This window comes from Octopus bimaculoides, chromosome 11 (assembly GCF_046866305.1).
Source record: "Octopus bimaculoides isolate indiv1 chromosome 11, ASM4686630v1, whole genome shotgun sequence".
Lineage (NCBI taxonomy): Eukaryota > Metazoa > Mollusca > Cephalopoda > Octopoda > Octopodidae > Octopus > Octopus bimaculoides.
Window position 1 is genome coordinate 45366232 of NC_142938.1, and position 20381 is coordinate 45386612.

Genomic DNA, 20381 nt, shown 5'->3' on the forward strand with positions numbered 1-20381 from the left:
TATACATACATTCACCAATCATCCATACATACATACACCCATAAATGAATCCTAAACACGTTTATGCGCACATGTGTATACAGCAGGTACTAATGCACATGCATTCACACACACACTCATACAACTGATATAGACACAGCTGATATACATGTACACCTACATGTTTGTGCATGCAAGAACTCACATGCATACTGATATGCACTTGCAACCATACATACACACACCCTAGCAAACATGCACATATGCACCAAAGAGCTGATGCCATCAGCTCCCACCCACACATGAGCACCCTCACACACACTCACCCACACACACACACACACACTCACACACACAGACATCAGACAACCATAGCCACACACATACTCATATATCTGGTATACACATAGACAGCCCCGCAAGCCATGTTTCTGCTGGCCTGCAAGTTCCTTGCAAAACCACCCAGACACCGAGATGCCACCAGCTTTCTGTCAAGCCATGCAGGCCAAGATATTCTTTTTAATGCATCTGGTGTCACTGAAATGTCAATCTCATTCTTAACAGCATTATGTAACCTACTTTGACCAATGGCAGCTCAGTATATATGTATATAAATATATATGTATATAAATATATATGTATATAAATATATATGTATGTGTATATATATATATATATATATATATATATATATATATATATATATATATATATATATATATATATATAAAATGGAATACCAAAAATGATACAAGAATGCAAAACATTCAGACAGTTAGAGGATACAAAAAATGGACAACAAAACATCCAGACAGACAATACAAAAAAACAAGGACAGGTCATTCGGAGTTTTCTTTCTTCAGTCAAGTTCCAGATTATCTTTGCAACATTGGCTGGTTATACTCGAGATTGCTCCAATCTGGTCAGCCCCAAGGAAAAACTAAACTAAAAGCACTAGATTCCTTGGAAGAAAGCAGCAAATGTATACGAAAACAAGGACGGAAAAAACGGAGAAATGGTACACAAATACAAATGCAAATAAAGGACATTAACAACAGGTGTCTTTCAACTAAGGATGAATTAAATTAAGCTGGTGTGTGTGGAAGTGAAGCCTTATGGCAGGGACATAAGAAATAACAGGCATAGGGAGGGATATAGATGTTGCACGGATGGTAGTCAAACCAAGAAAGAAAGGTCAGGCTTGGCTGAACACTGGTCACATGGAGAAAGAGAGAGAGGTAGAGGCAGAGAGATAGAAGAATTAGGGAGGGAAGAGAAAAAAAGAAAAAGGGATAGAGTGAAGTGTAAGAGGAGAGAAGGTGAGAATGAAGAGAAAGCCAGGAAATGTGAGAGAAGGGGAATGAAAGAAAGAAGAGAGGAAAGAATGAAGTAAGTGTGAAGAGGCTGATAGAAAGAAGGAAAGAATGAAAGAATAACAGAGCCGTACAAAATTTATATATATATATATATATGTACTTACATACACACACACACACACACACGTATGTAACTACCTACTTAAATACATACATGCATACATATATATGATGGGCTTCTTTCAGTTTCCATCTACCAAATATATTCACATGTCCTTGGTTGGCCACAGTGTATTGTTTCAGTTATTAGACTGCAGCTATGTAATATAGGGGTTTTAGTTGAATGAAACAATCCTAGTACTTATTTTTTAAGTCTGATACTTATTCTAGCTCTTGTTGGTGTTATTTACATTCCAATGAAGGAGTTTTGAGTCTAGGTTAGAAACCAGCTCTATCTCTATTGGCAAGAAATCTCAAAATAAAGCTGAATAACTAACATACATACTAAACAGAAGAAAGATGCTAGCTGCCAGAGGTACATAGATGTTGAGCCATTTCACACTATTTTATGTCTGTTTTTCATGCTGGCATGAGCTGCATTTGATAAAGAATGAATGTCACAACTCCAGTTTCTACTCTCTTATATGAAGGCTTCTTTGTAAATTACAGGGTCTGTGTTATTTCTTAATACTATGTTATTTCTTAATAATAAGTAATACTATTACTTATTATCATCTAAAACTAACAACTCTTGTCTCCATGCTTCAGTTCAGATTTTCACAATTGTCATGACTTGCACCTGAAGCTAGAAAGTTGAAACTAAATTCTCATTTTTAACAGTCTTGTACAGCTTTCCAGCATTCTGACATTATTTTTGAACTGGATGATGATAAAGCAATAGTTTAGCATCACCATTGGCTTCATCATCATTTCTAGCATCATTGACAAAAGCATCTATCATTTTTATCAATATAATCTAATTTTTACCTTTACTTGTTCTATGCTGGTTTGATGGGTTAGAGAAGACTTGTTGAGACAGTATTCTATGGTCAGATATCCTTCCTATTTATAACCCTTGTTTCCACGTTAAAGTTTTTATTCCCTCATATTTTCAAACATTGAATTGCTCAGTAGACAGACATGTCTACCAGCCCTTGCTATCATTTCATCTCTTACATTTAATCCTTATATGTGCCTCCCCCTCTCTTTCTCTCTTACACACACACATACACAATTACACAGTTCTTTAGAGTATGTTAGTCAAAGCATACACAGCATATCAGATGTGACAAATATTATGGTAAATAAACTCTTACTGGTTCCAGTATTAGCTTCTGAATCTCTGAAGCCTCATTGAGTCTGAACCTTATGCCAGTATTACATACTATTTGGCATGTTTGAACACAAATCAAGGAAACATATGAATGCTAAATCGAACATCTTGTTAGTTCAACATTTTACACACATTTCTCTTTCCTTTATATAGTAGCTTTCATTGCATAAGTATTGGGAAATTATGCTAAAGCTGTAGAACATTTATCTAAGGTGGAACATTTTGAATTCACATATCATTGCAAGCAGTGTACCTTGGGCAATTTACTCAACTATCTCTACACTATGAGCATGGAACAAGATCTGGCAAATCTGTAAATTTATGATAGAATACTGTACTGCCATGTAACTGATATATGGTTTGATATATGCCACTCCTATCCCAATGAAATATCACATTAAATGCTTCTCTTAATACTTTCTCTTCATTACTGCCACTTTTTTGAAACATTAAGCCTTGTCAAGTTTTTTCCCTACTAATATTGACCATACCAGTTTGGAAAAACTATAAGTTCTGCCCTTGAAGCTAAATGCTTGAAACAATAAACTGGCATGCTTATCTTAATGGCTATATATTGATGTCACACCTAACACTTCTGAAACTAACCCTAAATTGACAGAGTCACACTGACCTTCACCAGTTTTATTCTAACAGGAATGCTACCACTAAAGTTACAAAAAGTAACTCTAAAAACTTTTAACTATGCAGAACAATCTCTAAACCCGAATATATATTCTTCTACCCCTAAAAATATCTCAAATCCTTATTCTCCATATGCTGTTCAACTATAATGTTGTCCCTTGAGCTTCATTAGAGCTAGTTGATGCCAAACTTGTGCCCACATCTTTCTCTTCATTCATTTTTAATTAACATCCCTCTTCCCTTCTCTCCACTTTTCTCTCTCTCACTCTCTCTCTCTTTCTCTCTCCCTCTCTCACACACACACCATATCTTATAATTGTTTAGTATCCAGTTACATTACTATAATTACTGACAATTCTTACCAGTGGGTTCCCCTTTCCACTTTTCTGTTTATTTTTTTGTTTGAGAGAAGGTTATGGGTGTACACACACACACAAATATATATAATACACATGCATACCTGCAGACATGCTTACAAATGTAAAAAAACTTTTTAAATACATTAACATACATATAACAATTAAAATGCCTTTCTGATTGTGTAATATATGTATTTGTGTCTATGAATATGTGTATACATTTGTATGTGCTTGATTTTTGATAAGTAATGTATCTTTGTTTGCTTCTTAAAGAGTATATGTGTGTATGCTAATGGTTTTATGTGTGCTTGGCCCTTGCTATTATCATGTCAACAATTTCCTTGCTAAGTCTTAATTGCCACCTGCTTTTTCAAAAGTACTTTAAAAAAACTGAAGTACAGGCAATTCACAGAGTTTTTAATTTACCTTGCAAAAATTTTTTTCTATTGTTTTTGCCACAACCCACAATGTTTATTTGTATGTATGGTAATGTTTTTGCTCTGAATTCTACTGTAGGATATTTCTTTTGTTCTTGTGGTAAATTTTAAATAATCACTTCTATTCTTCTGTTTGTTTAGCTCCAGGTCAGTCACCATTAATCAAACGACATCCTATAGCTTCTCATGCAATGTTTCATTATGTAAGATACTGTGGTAGTCTGAATATATTCTATTCAAATATGATAGAGGCTTAAATATTTAATATAATGAGTTGAAAAACTCTGAGACTATCCAAGCAATTAGGAACCAAAACCCACCTCTAGGGCTTTTCAAAATCTGAAAACAGCAAATAAGGGAAATAATTACAATAAGATCTGTTGATTGAAATATTTCTGCTGTATGCACAAGATTCATTTGAGTGTATCCTACCTTTAAAGTCAGTTGCTGAATACAATGGACATGTGTTTTAATCTAGCTAGATCTCACAAAGTAAATTCAGAGCAGTTGGAAAAACCTAGAAGGGATCAATATATATAGTATACAGTAATAGAGGGCATGTAGTAATGTGGATCAGGAATTTCAGTAATATAGCTAAAAGGAAATACTTCAGGGGAGCAGTTTACGTATTAAATACAATTACAGTAGGATTTAACTTCAATCAATTTATATTATCTAAACAATTAGTAAAAGTTCACTATATTCTATTCAGCTTGCTATCCACTATGCCTTTGGTATGCCCTAGAGTTTTGATGCTGATTGCTGAGAGAAACTGTGAGAAAAAACAGTCAATATGAAAAAATAGCTTTGCCACCTTTCTACTTTTAAACTAATCTTTAACATGAAATATGTTTCCCAAGAATGTCACAGTTAATTATCTGTTAGCACATCAGTCACTGCTCTTTTCATCTATACCACCATCACTGCTGCAAGCTGTTTCTGGGTTACAGCTATCTTCAGAGATGTTCATCATCTGTGCCATTTATTGCATCATTGATTCCACACTATTTATTGCCTTAGCTATTATTTTTACTACCAATGATGACTAGCCTACCAACATACCTGTACAATAAGCAGGTGGCTTTAGTCATCCTGTTGGCATTATGAAATCCCCAATTGTTATCCACTTGTTCCACTCATCTTGAAAAATATATTTGAATGGCTTGTTGACTGAAATGTCCTGTGGTTAAGATTGGGTATGACATTAAACCACTGAAGATATATGCTTGTTTAGCTATTAATTTGTGATTTATTCAACAAACCAATAGGACACCATAATAATTCTTTCTCCATCCAGAGTTTTCACACTGCCTTTGTTCATTCAATCCATATGATGCACATTTTCCTTGGGAATTGTTTTTCATTTAATAGAAAGAAGCTTTGTGCTACCTGTACAACATTCAATACAACAGTATTGTGGATTTTTTTCATAACCCACTTGTTTTTAAATTCAGTTTTTGCACTTATATTTTAAGTTTTGTTCACCAGCTCATAGCATATTAACAGAACTTAATCTGTATTGTTTAATTTTCTTTATTACAATTCGTTTCCTTTCTGGCATTGATCTTATATTTGTGAAATTGGAAATATTTTCCCCCCACCATATGCTTCAGGCATTTTCTGTGCAATTCTAGTTTATTTCACATTTATGCTTAGGATACACCTCTTCATCAATTGATAACATCAATATGAAGATCCAGCAAATTCATCTACTTCTGCCAGTCTCTTTATTTCACATATTATCATCTTTTTTGAGACTGTACACTCTATACTCCAACAATTTGTAGCTTGTAATTAATATTGTGTGTCTGTCTTCTCTACCCAGTGGCCATTGTTTAATGTTGTAGCTAGATGACTAAATGACAGCTGATTAGTAGTGTCTTCTTGAGTTGTACTTCTGCCTATTTATAACTGGCATGTGAGACATCATTGCCAATTCACATTAACCAAATAAGACAAATAGCTTTCTGAGACCAGTGCCAGTAAAACACTTTTGTATTTCAAACTACCGTATTTTAACATGTATAAGGAATCTTTGTGTATAAGGAACCCCCTAATTTTGGGGGCTTAAAATTTGGAAAAAAGGTTTGGTGAGGGATTATAATACTATCCACATATAAGAAACTCCCGTATTGTTTTAACCTAATTTTTGACAAAAAAGGGTTCCTTTTATACACATTAAAATAAGGTAGTTTTCATTAAAATGTAACAAAATTAATAAACATGGTAATCATAATCTTTTATCATTTACTTCTTTCAGTCATTAGACTGCGGTCATGCAGGGGTACTGCCTTGAAGAATTTTTAGTCAAATGAATTGACCCCAGTACTTATGGTTTTTTTAAACCTGGTACTTATTCTATTAGTCTCTTTTGCTGAACCACTAAGTTACAGGGACATAAACATACCAACACTGGTTGCCAAGTAGTTGTGGGGGACAAACACAAACGTGCACGCGTGCACACACACACATATATGATGAGCTTTGTTCAATTTCCATCTTCTAAATCCATTCACAAGGCTTTGGTTGGCTTGAGGATATAGTAGAAGACACTTCCCCAAAGTGTCATGCAGTGGGACTGGACCCAGAACACTGTGATTGGGAAGCAAGTTTTTTACTATACAGCCATGCCTGCACCTATATAATACTAGTTAATTACATGTGAATTGTAACTGTACACTTATATTACAAAACTGGAGTTCTAGTGAGAACTGGACCCAGCTAACAAACTCCAGTCTAGAACCTGATAAGATGCAGGATGACATTTGAGAATTTTTTCCACGATAAGGTCTGTGTTTTATGAACCAGGAAATACAGTATTTCTCTATTCCTTATGTACAAAGGAAGCTTTGACCAATTCAAATGTAATAATTTATTGTCATTCATTTGTTATTTCAAAGCTGTAATTACATTTCTAAACTGACCCAAAAGAACATTAAAATGAAGCATTGAAAATTGCTTAAAATGTTGCCTAGTTCATAGCCACTATACACATACACACACACACAATGGAGTGGTTCGTGTTAGGAAGGGCATCCAGCTGTAGAAACCATGCTGGAACAGACAATGGAGTCTAGTGCAGCCCTGGCCTTAGCAGTTCTGGTCAAACCATCCAACCCATGCCAGCATGGAAAACAGATGTCAAACGATGATAATGATACACACACAAACACATGTTTGGTCTGCCTATCTAGCTAGTGGTATGGTATCATTGTTTGAATGCTACATCAATGCAAGGAAGCACATTGTGAACAGCAGTATATAATATACAATAGTTTGGTTGATACTGTGATTTGTGCATGTGTGTAGTAAGAACCTTGCTTCCCAAACACATGGTTCTGGGTTCAGTCCCACTGCACAGCACTTTGGGCAAGTGTAAGTACTGGGTGCTTAATTCATTTGACTAAAAATTCCTCTGCATGATGCCTTAGCATGGCTGCTGTCTAATGACTGAAACAAGTAAAAAATATATCCAAAAATGCATGGCCTTTATTTCTCAATTTTTGAGGTCTATAATCAATTGAATTTGCCTCCTTTTAAATATTAATACTTATTCTAATGACACAAGAATGACGTGAAGCAAAGTCAACATCAGTAAAGTTTAAATTTTTCATTTTTTGATCTATTGACAAGATAACAATTTTCTAGACTTTTAACTTCATCTTTACAATATATATTTTCAATATTTATATCTTCAGTAAGGCAGCAAGCAGGCAAAATGCTTGGCTGCATTTTGTCTGTCTTTACATTCTGAGTTCCAGTTTCACCGAGGTTGACTTTGCTTTTCATCCTTTTGGAGTTGATAAAATAAGCACCATTTGAGTAGCGGGGTCGATGTAATTGACTTACCTCCTCCCCCAAACTCCCTGGCCTTGTGCCAGAATTTAAAACCAATATTTATATCTTCAGTATGGCTTAATCTTCAGTTTGGTCTCTAGTTGTCTTTAGGTGTCTTATTCCTGAATGGGCACATGGTTGTCAACTAGAATCTAACTAGGAATTTTGGTTTCTAAATTAAGGGTGGTATTTTCCTTATCCACTTGACCAGTGGCCACTGGTAGAATTTTTATTCAGAAATGTATCAAACTAAAAAACATAAAGCATTGTTCTGGTTTTCTATGCTCTGTGTATATCCCATTTATTTTATGCATTTCATATGAAATTATTAAATTATAATATTTTCTTCAGGAAAGCCTTATTGTGTGCCTTGAAAGAAAGTTACCTGTTCTAATAAAAAGAAGAAAGATCAAACTTATAGTGTTGGATTCTGTTGCTGCTTTATTCCGTTCAGAGTATGCTATTGAAGATACATTACTGCGCTCCAAGCACTTGTCCAGCATCGCTAAAGAATTGCATCACGTAAACATGCATTACAATATACCTGTAATATGTGTAAATCAGGTGAGCATGAATTACTTATCTTTTCAGATTCTATTTTGTGTTAGTGTTCATTGTTTTTCTGTATCTTTATTATCATCTAAATGCATACTTCATATACTTTCCACAAGATTGTACACATATGTATAAGGGGGAGTCAAGATTAGATAAATTTATAAAGGTTATTAAAATATATTCGTTAAGGTTTCATAGCACTGTTCAAGATTAAAATCTTGGATTCCAATGACCAACAAATAACTAACAATATTCATAAAGTAATAAACTGTTTCTGAGGTATTGTATGGTCTATTTGACAATTAGTTCTTAACTTTGATTTCATGGCATTAAGCTGGTGAGAGATACATCCCTCCCAAAACCAGACATCAGTTTATGACAAACAGCTTTCCTACATTATCTAGGGACTGATACCCAATAGATATGTAAACTGAAGCCATTTAGAATAAAATGTCTTTCTTGGAACTCAACAAAATTCCAGCAGTTTGATTTGAGCATACAAGCTATAAGTAGGTAATCTACTTGGCCAGTTTATCTTAATTTATTTGGCCAGTTTATCTTAATCACATACTTTACTGTTGTAGGGAATTAGTAATAATGGTACATCCCTCCCACATGACGAATGGAATAACCTAGTCTCTATAAATAAAGAGAAGTACATGAAGTACTGAGAGTACGTAGTAGGTGGTCAGAGATAGTCATGTCTTTACTGGTTTTACTAAGTATACTGTATACTAAAGTGGGCTTCATAACAACCCAACATTTTAAGGATATAACAGTGGTGACAAGGATTTAAACAACTCATGAGGAATTAATGAACTCAATGAGGATTTTAACAACTCACAAGGAATTAACAACTCACAAGGAGTTAATAAACTCACAAAAGCTTTTGTTGTATGAATTTTACAAAAATAAATTGGAAAATTATGGAAAATTTGTTGGCCAGTTTGCTCGAGTTGCAAAAACAGCAACAACAGCTGAAGCAACACCACCACCAACAACAACTGAAAGAACAGCAGCAGATACAGCTGCAAGAGCAACAACAGAAGTAACAACAACAAATAATATTACTACAAATTCTTTACTGGTTTTACTAAGTATACTGTATACCGAAGTGGGCATTATAACAATCCAACATTTTAAGGATATAACATATACATAAACATTTTTCTAATTTTATTTTAATTAAACTAAATGCACTTCAATTCCAGTCAGATGAAAGTACTTTCTGAAACAGCATTAAACAGAACAACTCATACATATACCATCACTATCTGTGATCTTCAATTTTATTACATACTCTAGAAGCAATCAGCTTTACAAATTTTTTTTACACATGATAACACTTAGATTTGCAAAACAGCTGCCTGCAATAACATGTAAACTCATATAAGCAACAAACTTGATTTACAAATTCTCAAGCACACATCACAATTATCAAATACTCTAAATGTACCTATATTGGTATAACTTACACAAATCTCAACGGACACCTTTTCATAATGCTGCAGGGTGATTCACCTTACACATACCAAATTAGGCTGATAGAATTTCTTTAATAATACTGCAATCCCCCTCCCTACCCCACCCAAAAAAATTAACTAAAAAATGAAAATCAATATCAGCTTTTGGAAATTTTCTCATTAAATTAGTAAATCTTTTCTCAACAGAAACTTCCATCAATGGACATCAGTTCTAGTTATGCAGCAACATGTATATTCAGAGACACTTCAAATATAACAATCTAATAAATCACATTACCCACTCAGCACTTTATTGTAACTTGATGCTAATGGCCATATGCTATATATGTTGCTATCCAGGAACAAATTTTTTGTCAAAATACTCTTATGTGTATTTGTGTATGTATGTAAAACATACATGCATTTGAATGTATGTAAGTATGAGTGTATTTGTGTGTACATATATGTGTGTGCATGTGTTAATTATTTAAGTTTATATGTGTGTTGTATACATGTGAATACACATATAATTTATAGATAATAGAAATTTTGTATACTTGAGTGTATGTGTGCACACACTTGTGTGTGTATGATATGTAAGATGGGTGGTGTGTGATGTATGCTTATGTCAATGTTTGTAGAAAGTTTCTATTGTTCTAAAAGTTCCTGTAATGATTAACTGATGAGTAAGTCTCCAGTGTGTGACTGTTAAATAAATTTCTCCTGTGACACAAAAGAAATAGTGGACTGACTGTGTGAAAAAAAAGTTTTCTTTTTGTTTTTTCAATTTAGTTTATTTCATTTGCTTTTTTCATTCTTTTTAGCTGGAGAATTTTCAATAAAATTTCTCCCAGAAACAATAGCATTGTTAGTATGTCAAGGCTGTTAGTTTTACCTGTAGCTATGATAGAATTTACTAATTGTCACAGTTTTGACAGCGTAATTAGCAATGTTCCTCTACTGGTTATTATTGTTTCTTTTTTATTCCAGGGGGAGGTGGGGTCAGCTGCTGACACCAAATTTGTGGAAGTATAATAATAATTTATAAATCAACAAAATATCTAGAACATTGGGTTAAAGAAGAGTGGCAATGGGCGCAATGAATAAGGTGTTTGTCAACTGAAAAGCTGTGTGTTTGCATGCTGTCAAAAGTGCTCTTGTTGTTGTTGCAAACAGCTTTATGGAATAGTAATACATGAATTATAGAAGTGTGATGGCCTTGAAATATTGTGGTATTTCTTTGTGTATGTCTCCATGTGTGTGTGTGTGTGGAGAGAGAGAGAAAGAGAGAGCCTGTGCATCATATAATATAGGGAATGTAGTGCTACTGTTGTTGTTCAGTCCCAGATCAATCTTCCTTGAGCAGGACTATGATCAAAAGCATTCCAGCCTTAAACACCCTATCATTTTGCACAACTGAAATAACATTGTCTAGTAAGGTATGATTTGGTGGCAGTTTGATTGTTATTTCTAGCAGGTCAAACAACCACATATAGACTATTCGTAGTATTGTTTTTTTTGGTGTTGTATATTGTAATAGTGTATAAAATATAAAACTATGTAGGGTTTGGAGTGGTTCTAATATTTTCATACTTGAAGGTAATCACATAACTGTATGCCTCAAGGCCACAACATATTTCAAAATTGACTGTTTGTCCTTTTGTTTTTCTTTTTCTTTTTACTCAATTCTTGCACTTATCATATGATGGTATAATGACCATTGCCCAATGACTGGAGCTCAATAGCACTACCTGTGCTACAAGTTTAGTGATCATTATCGTGAATGCAATATTGGTGGTCATTGCAATGTGTGTAGCTGTTTTTAAAATTATGGTCAGAATATAGTAGTTTAAGTAATTTAGCAGTGGCTTCAGTAACACAGTTAACATTACAGTGGTGTTCCAAGCTCTAAATGTTTCATTCATTCTTTACTAAGAAGCAGATTGGTGTGAAACAGAGCAGCTTGATAGAAAGATTCAGTGATGGACTGCTGGAATTAGCTTATAATTTGAGAGTTTATATTACAAAATCATTTCCTTTTTTTACGCAACAGTTGTGTTTGAGATTTTGTATACTGGTGCACCATTGAAGGCCTGGTCTTCATATAGCTAGTTGACTGGAATAAACTGAAGTGGCTTCTTGTTCCCTCCACACCTCTGTTCAGAGCTAAACTCAATACCACTGTGATAATTTTGTTAATTCTGGTTTTACCAAAATGCCACTACCTCCAGCAATGAACCAACTATACCACACACAACTGAAGTTGTGTATGGCATAACTGGTTCACTGTTGTGGGTAGGTGACTCAGAGTGAGGTGAGCATTATAAGTTGTATGCCTTGACCAGAGACATAATTGTAGTAGCAACGGCTTACAAACTGCAGTACCATATCAACATGGCATATTGAATAAATAAAGTATATGAGGATAAAGAATCAGAAGAATATCTATTTGTGCATTTAAACTAGCCATATCCAACCGAAATATTCTGCTTCTCTTGTGTTCAAACTGGTCAGATCCAACGTCTCACACCTGCTCTATAATGTCATAGTAAAAATAAACAATCACATTATTGAAATCTTGAAACCACAAGATAATGGATGATTAATTCAAGATAGAGTGAATAAATAAGCATTACATTTAACAGAGCAATCTGAATGCTAAAGGGTTAAATAGATTTTTGTATATAAAAATTGATTACATCTTCTGAATTTTTATAACTATAAAGTTACCATGTTAAATATATTTCATAGTTAATCTGAATCTTTAAAAAAAATGTGACCTTTCTGAGACCAACCCTTTCAAGATAACCTCTGGTGCCATAAAATATAAAATTATCCAAACTAAACCCTTCCATCAATATTTCATGTTAATTTATGTTCCAAACACTAGCTGATGTCTTGCAAACAACTTGCACATACAAGTGCTACCAGTCGAAAACTCCGCATACCAGCAAGTGTATGGGGTCATCAGGAGAGAATGCGTGTGTTCCGGGGCCTACCTCTCGATGGCATCAATGCACACCGGCTCCTCTCACTGATATGAGACCCCACTTGCTAGATCAACTGGTTATTAAATATAGCTCAATATTTCTCTAACCATCGCTCATCATCTCTTTTTAACCTAAACTAGTGGCTAGTCTTCTCCACTGTAGTTTGGATATTGGTCATGGTGGTATTTACCTTACAATGAGTTAGGCCTAACGATAACAACAGTCGTCTCACACTGTGTCCAACAAACCCTCTACATCTGACTTTGATTGGAAAATGCTCCACTTTCCAGCTTGCGTCTTCACATTCCTCGAGGAGGTTTACATAACGGTCAATCTTTCGAGCCCAAGTGGCGTCCATGTTATCTTCATATGGAACCGTTAACTCGACTAGATTTACAACTTTCTTTCCTTCACACCACATTAAAATGTCCGGTTTTTTCTTAACTGGGATGGGAAAGAGTCCCTGGCACCCTAGTAAATCTGCAGTCACCTCCTAATAGCCGTTCCACTTTTCATCTCTCACAGGAAATTTCTTGTTTTTCTTGAAATGGATCTGCTGACCTGAGCACATGAAGGTAATGAAATATCTAGTTGGTACTTTCAACAGTTTTTTCTCACTGTTGTTGAGATCAATTTAGTTCTTTATAGCATTGAAGATAACATTAAGGACCAGGTTGTGTCTCCATGTATACCTGTTCAATACTAATGAACAGTTGGAAAGAATATGTTTCAGTGTTCCAACCTTCCCGCATTTGCATATGTCATTCTCTGAGATGTTCCATCTTACTAGATTTGTAGGTGATGGCAAAACATCATAGGCTGAACGAATCAGAAAACTTAGCCGAGATGTGGTCCACTTCCATATCTCATCCCAACTTATTTTCCTCTCAACAACATGTTCTTCCTATCTCATTATCTGTCCTTGTTGAATACATCAGATCAAATGAATCTCTCTTCTCTCTGCTTCCCTCACTTTGACGCTGTTGCTAACAACAGATCTGCATTTGCTCCACATCATACTGAACGAAGTTATTTTACAAAGTGTTTCGTTATTTTAAAAATTAATTGAAACAAAATCAGTGTATTACAACAGAAATATAGTAACAAAGGCCTTAAGTCTGCAACATTAACATTTTAAGAATTAAAAAAAATATATCAATCCAAAAGTTTACAATTTTTTTACTTATTTCTCTTGCAGGTAGCAGCATCAGAAAAATCAAACAGTAACATTCCTTGCTTGGGCCTGTCTTGGGCCAATCATTTAACAACACGCATTCAGTTGACCAAAGTTGAACAAACTGCTCTGCCTCCAAACGTTATTGAACAGTTTGGTCCACATGTGAGCTTCCGAAATCTTGAAGTTGTATTTGCTCCACATATTCCACAGACAGTAATCCCTTATATCATCAACAATGATGGTGTAAAAGGAATCAGCTTGTCTAACATACTGTTGTAGACATCAGAAACGACTTTGTTCATATAAAATGCCATAAATTACTAAATGCCACTAAATTAAATGTTGCCAAAGTTCTTAGATCCAAAGAAGTTTTCTTGAAATATTAATTATATAGTTGTAATAGATGTTACTTATGAAATATTAATTACCCTCTTTCATTTATAATGAATATTATTTTGAAACTAGCTACTATTTTCAATGTATAATCTCTTTTACAACTAACTTTATGGTTTTTGGCAGCAATATGTAATGGCTTCATGTGTGTGTGTGTGTGTGTATGTAACTAGTAAAACTACTGTCAGTGAGTTAGCCATTTCAAGGACACAACTTATGCCACAGATTTCTTTTTATATACATAAATAACTACTCTAACTTTAAATCATATCAAGTAATTAATCTTTTTGCAATTCAATGCTTCTGACAACGCTGTATAATTGCTACTGTGCTTAAGTATTCATCTTAAATCTTTTAAGCAAACTAGTAAGCTACAAAAGCTATCAATAAATATAAAGATGCAGTATTTATTTGGAACTAAATATTTTTTGTGATTTTTGCAGTTGTAAGATGTTCTAAACTTGAAAGCTTAAAGATACCTAAAAATCTTATAAAAGATCATTTCATAAGCATCAGCTGTAAAGATTTATTTGTATCACTGCACTTATGAGAAATAGATTGGAATAAATTGAATTAATCATAAATTATTCAGAAAAATATCTTCCTAAAAAAGTAATCAGTTTTATCTCTCAAAATAAATACTGACAAACAATATCGCTTCCCAAAAATATTAGCCTAAACTTCTTTGGTTTTAGTCTTTGGCACCATAAATTCACTGAATATTAATTTGTTTGATAAATTAAACTTGATTCTTCCAATAATCTGAGGGTGATGCAAGAGAATCAGTATGCTTTAAGTTATATTCACTGCATATGACTAAGCAACTAGTGACTGCTGAGACTTGCTCTTGCAGGCAAGGAATTTATGACAGTTTATTTGTTTTTGCTATTGTATTTTCAAAACTTTCTTTCCATTTTTAAATCAATTTTCTTGTTTATATGTCTCATAATACCTAGGAACAACTGCTCTCACAAAATGGGTTGTGTTAACTACCTTAATTACTTTCTAGATCTCAAGTTGTGACCACTGCTTGCTGTATATGAGTGACTAAGCAATGGTTTTACTTAAGTTCTACTTTAACAAAGAGTTTTTTTTTACTAATTTATATATGTATATATTTAAAATGTTACATTAAATTATTTTTGTATTTTAACCTTTACAATTATTTCAACTCTGTAGCCTATGTGAAAATGAACTTGGTTACAGAATTATGGATGTTTAGACATTAGATATTTCAAACACTAAGTACAATGCAACAACAATTACATGTAGTAGTGTATAATCACAAGTTCTCCATTCTGTGACCCATATGATGAATAATGTGTGTGTGTGTGTGTGTGTAACAAAGATATATCTTGGTTGACAGAACAAAAGTTTGTGAAGTTCCAAACATATAATGTTTATTACTGCCAACAAAAAATGTATTGTAATTGCACTGAACAACATTAAAACGATATGTACACCAAGTGAGTCAGTTCATGTTATATGTTGATAATTATTGCAAACAGCTGAAGTCATCACTTTCCATAGCTAAAGTTGGGTAGCATAGGTTCCTACGGCCATTAGTCTTGGCTGTGTTATGACCACTGATCAGTTACAGGCACATCATCTGTATGTGTATATATATATATATATATATATATACATATATATATATATATATATATATATATATATATATATATATATATATATATATATATATATATATATATATATATATATATATATAAGGTCTGTCAAAAAAAAATGCACCAAAGACAAAATTGTTCGGGATAATCCTATGTTGTTTTTTTGCAATTGGGATCTGATAAATTAAGCATCAGTTGGTTCTGTTGTTTTCACTAGTCACCAATCTACTGATAAAAAATATGGTCCTGCTACAGGACTTCCCAACCAGTGAAATGACTGGTAAGGGTGAATTGAATGAAAATGGGAGAAGTGAAGGTAGTGTAAATATGAAGTGTGTACAGGAATATGCATTACAATGCTTGAATGCAGGAGTAGGAGCACTGATTAAATTGCATAGATGTTAACAGAAGCATGTAATATAAGAGATGCAGGATGAGTGCACATACTTGGCTTGGTGACAGGCAATGAATAAAGAATGTTACACTAGCACACTCTGAGGGAGAAGGAAGAGAGGGAATAAAAAAGACAAAGTGGTTAGAGAGAAGAAAAGCGCAACAGTACAGAACAGTATAATAGAGCATAAGAGATAAAGTAGAAATAAAATATAGAAGCTATAAAAGAAATAAAAGTTATGTAGAGGGAGTAAAAGGGAGAGGGAAAAGAAAGTGAGTAAGGGAGAAGGTGGTGGGTACAGAAGAGAGAGTGTAGGGGAGAAATTGATAGGTAAAGGAGAGAAAAAGACTAATGGAAAAGGTGATAGGTGGAGGAAGGGAGGCAGTCAATTATAATGTATTATGAAAGAAATTAAAGCATATCATATTTGAAAAGATAGTTGAAAACCAATGAAAACTGTAATAAGGATGTGACTCATCAATCGAAAAGTAAAACAGTTTTAAGTATGAAACAATGTTTATATTCATTTCTATGTTTATGTTTATGTTTGTACCAAATGTAAAGAGAAAAATACATTTGTATTAAAGTAAGAACAAATATGGACACACTCAAAAGTGTGTCTGTGTGTGAAGGTAGACACATCCAAATATATAAACATGTACTTGCATACACAAATACACACACATACATAATCACAAATATACATGTATGCATGCATACATACTTACACACATACATGCTCACAATACTACACAAATATATACATACAATGTACAAAAATACTGATTTTAAAATAAATAGTTTTCTCTTGGAAATTAGTATTCATTTCATCATTTTGTATAAGTACCAAGATATTTGTTAGAAGTCAAATTATAATTACTGTATGTTTGTCATATTTCCTGATATTACACATGGTGGAAAAAGTATACTTCCAAAATTATCTGCCATATAAGAGGTAACACTCTAGTATATTAATATTGAATCAAATATATATTTATAATTATGTAATAGACTGTAACCCCATTTGTTCAAATTCCTTTCATCTTCAGAAGTGATCAATAAAATAGATGGTTCAATGCTTTTGAATATAAAATGGTGAAGATAAGGAGTTGGTGTCCCAAAATAGTCTCCACTTCTACTTTATAGCAAGTTGGAATGGAACCTGCAGATTAGTAATAGGAAGAACTTTCAAAAGTAAAAACAGTTACTCTGACCAAAATAAAGGTTAAGAAAAAAAACCTTCTATTTCAGATAGAGAAAAGTTGATATAAAGACAATGAAGAAAAAGATTACTTTTCTAATAAAATCGATTTTGGTATATAAATATAAACCAAATCCTAATGTTTAGATAATACATTTCGATAATATAGCTAAAATCTAGTGTTAATGGTCAGGACTTTACAAAACTTGAACTAATCATAGATAAAAGATGCACTGAATCAATGATGCTTCAATTACATTAATTTCAAACAAACGAACTACCAAATCTGTCATAGTGGCACCCGTTGTTCCACATCCTGCAGGCCATATTTCTCAATGCAAAAATTAGGTACCACTGTTTTATCACATGTGTTTGCTTCATTGATTATTTGAGTGTCTGCTCCAATATCTCAGAAACTACTGGAGCTAAGGAAATCAATTTTTTTTTATTTTATTTGTTTGTTTATTTATTTTTTACCAATGATTACTATACAAAATAAAGAAAAGGATTTTTTTTCTGTTTTTCTTTTGTTATTTAGATATTAAGTTCACAACCCAACTCTATTCAACATATTATATACTGGTTGAACTATGATTTATGAAAAAAATCAATGACATAGGAATATGTTCATATACATAAGTACATAGCAACAAACACAGTTTAATTCCATAAATTTATTTTTATTTGTGAACATTGTTGTTAATATTGTGTCAAATGTATATTTGCATTTTTAGGTAACAGAATATAATTCTATTTTTTCAATAAAATAGACTTTAGTTAAATATTTTAACGTCACCCCAACCTCACAAAATAAAGAAAACTAGCAAGTTTATTCTTAAAATTAAAAATTATATTAGAAATCTACTCTTCCTACCTAGTAAAATTAACAAAGGAGCTACATATTTGATCAACCTGCTAAAATAACCTCCAAATATCTCTCAAATCACACCCTTTTGGGAACATAATCATAGCTACAATGCCTTAGATCATAAGTCCAATGGATCAGAGATTGTTGGCACTCTGTCGCTTACGATGTCGAGGGTTCCAGTCGATCCGATCAACGGAACAGCCTGCTCGTGAAATTAACGTGCAAGTGGCTGAGCAATCCACAGACACGTGTACCCTTAATGTAGTTCTCGGGGATATTCAGCGTGACACAGTGTGACAAGTCTGACCATTTGAATCACACGCACAACAGAAACAGGAAGTAAGAGTGAGAGAAAGTTGTGGTGGAAGAGTACAGCAGGGTTCACGACCATCCCCTGCCGGAGCCTTGTGGAGCTTTAAGTGTTTCCGCTCAATAAACACTCACAACGCCTGGTCTGGGAATCGAAACCGCGATCCTATGACCGCGAGTCCGCTGTCCTAACCACTGGACCATTGCGCCTCCACGGATCAGAGATGATCTAGGGCTAAACAACAACAACACTGACATTAATTAACAGTTTCAAACTGTAAATCAGAGGTTCTCAATTAGTTTTAGCCCATGGACCCCTTTGATTCCAATTTTACTTGGATGGACTATCATAGCCATTTGATATTTAAAAATCCTATTATATTTTTATAATTAAATATTATAAAGAATTGCATATTTTGTGTATTGTAGAAGTATAACCAATTTATTGCACATAAATTTTAACAAAATATCTTACATGGACCCCCAAGAGCCATATGAACCCTGGTTGAGAACCACTGATTAATGAATGGAGTGAAAACATTCACAATTGTGTGTATTATCTTGTGAATGGTTCATAGCTTGCATTGTGATGTATTCATAACCAAGAATAAAACAGTACTTCAAATCACATGCAGGCACTATGAAGGAGAATAAGCAACTGTAAGTTGCATTAATAGTGTAATATTTAAAATTTTTACTTTCTTCTAGTACTGAGTTCACCTCCTCCTGTAAGTCTATCATGAGTAGAGATAGGCTCTACCAACTTCATTGCATGTAGATTATCCACCATTTGTTCCCTTGCTCTTTCACCTGCAAACATGTAGCTACCATCAGTCTCTCTCTCTCTCTCTCTCTCTCTCTCTCTCTCTCTCTCTCTCTCTCTCTCTCTCTCCTCTTTTTTTTTTTCTCTCTCTCTCTCTCTCTCTCTCTCTCTCTCCCTCTCTCTCTCTCTCATAGGAAGACAGTAATTCTAAATAAGAACTGACCTTGGATCATAGTAACTTGTCCAATCCATGCCAGCTTGGAAAATAGACTTGGTTGTGTGATAAGAAGCTTGCTTTCTAACTATATGGTTTGGGGTTCAGTCCCAATGCATGACACTTTAAGCAAGTGTCTTCTACTATAGATCTGGCCAACCAAAGCATTGTGAGTGGATTTGGTTGACAGAAACTAAAAGAAGCCTGTTGCACAAATGTATTTATATGTGTGTCTTTGTGTCTGTATTCCCCACTACCACTGCTTGACAACCGGTACTGGTGTGTTTACATCCCTGTAACTTAGCAGTTCAGCAAAAGAGAAAACAATATGGCTGCAATCTAATGACTGAAACAAGTAAAAGATAAAAGACAAGTGGTGGTGGTGGTGGTGGTGTCTCGTGTATGACATCTTCTGTAACATCTACACAGTACATATAATTCACAAGCAAAATTATTTGTTGCATTTAGTTCTCTAACTCTTTTAACATACATTACATCTTCAAATCTCTCTGCTTTTCTC

General features: G+C 33.8%; 2 protein-coding genes across 7 annotated transcripts in view; one reads left to right on the forward strand and one right to left on the reverse strand.

Annotated features, from left to right (window-relative positions):
* The window catches only part of LOC106879834 (DNA repair protein XRCC3), a 198497-nt gene extending 182550 nt beyond the window's left edge, over positions 1 to 15947 (forward strand). Inside the window, exons 6-7 of the mRNA XM_014929538.3 lie at positions 8255 to 8467; positions 14110 to 15947. Coding sequence (XP_014785024.1) covers positions 8255 to 8467; positions 14110 to 14367 — 471 coding nt within the window. The 3' untranslated portion in view covers positions 14368 to 15947. The remainder of the gene's footprint in view (positions 1 to 8254; positions 8468 to 14109) is intronic.
* The window catches only part of LOC128249080 (histone-lysine N-methyltransferase SETMAR-like), a 172703-nt gene that overhangs the window by 50894 nt on the left and 101428 nt on the right, over positions 1 to 20381 (reverse strand). The gene's annotated exons all lie outside the window — the stretch shown is intronic.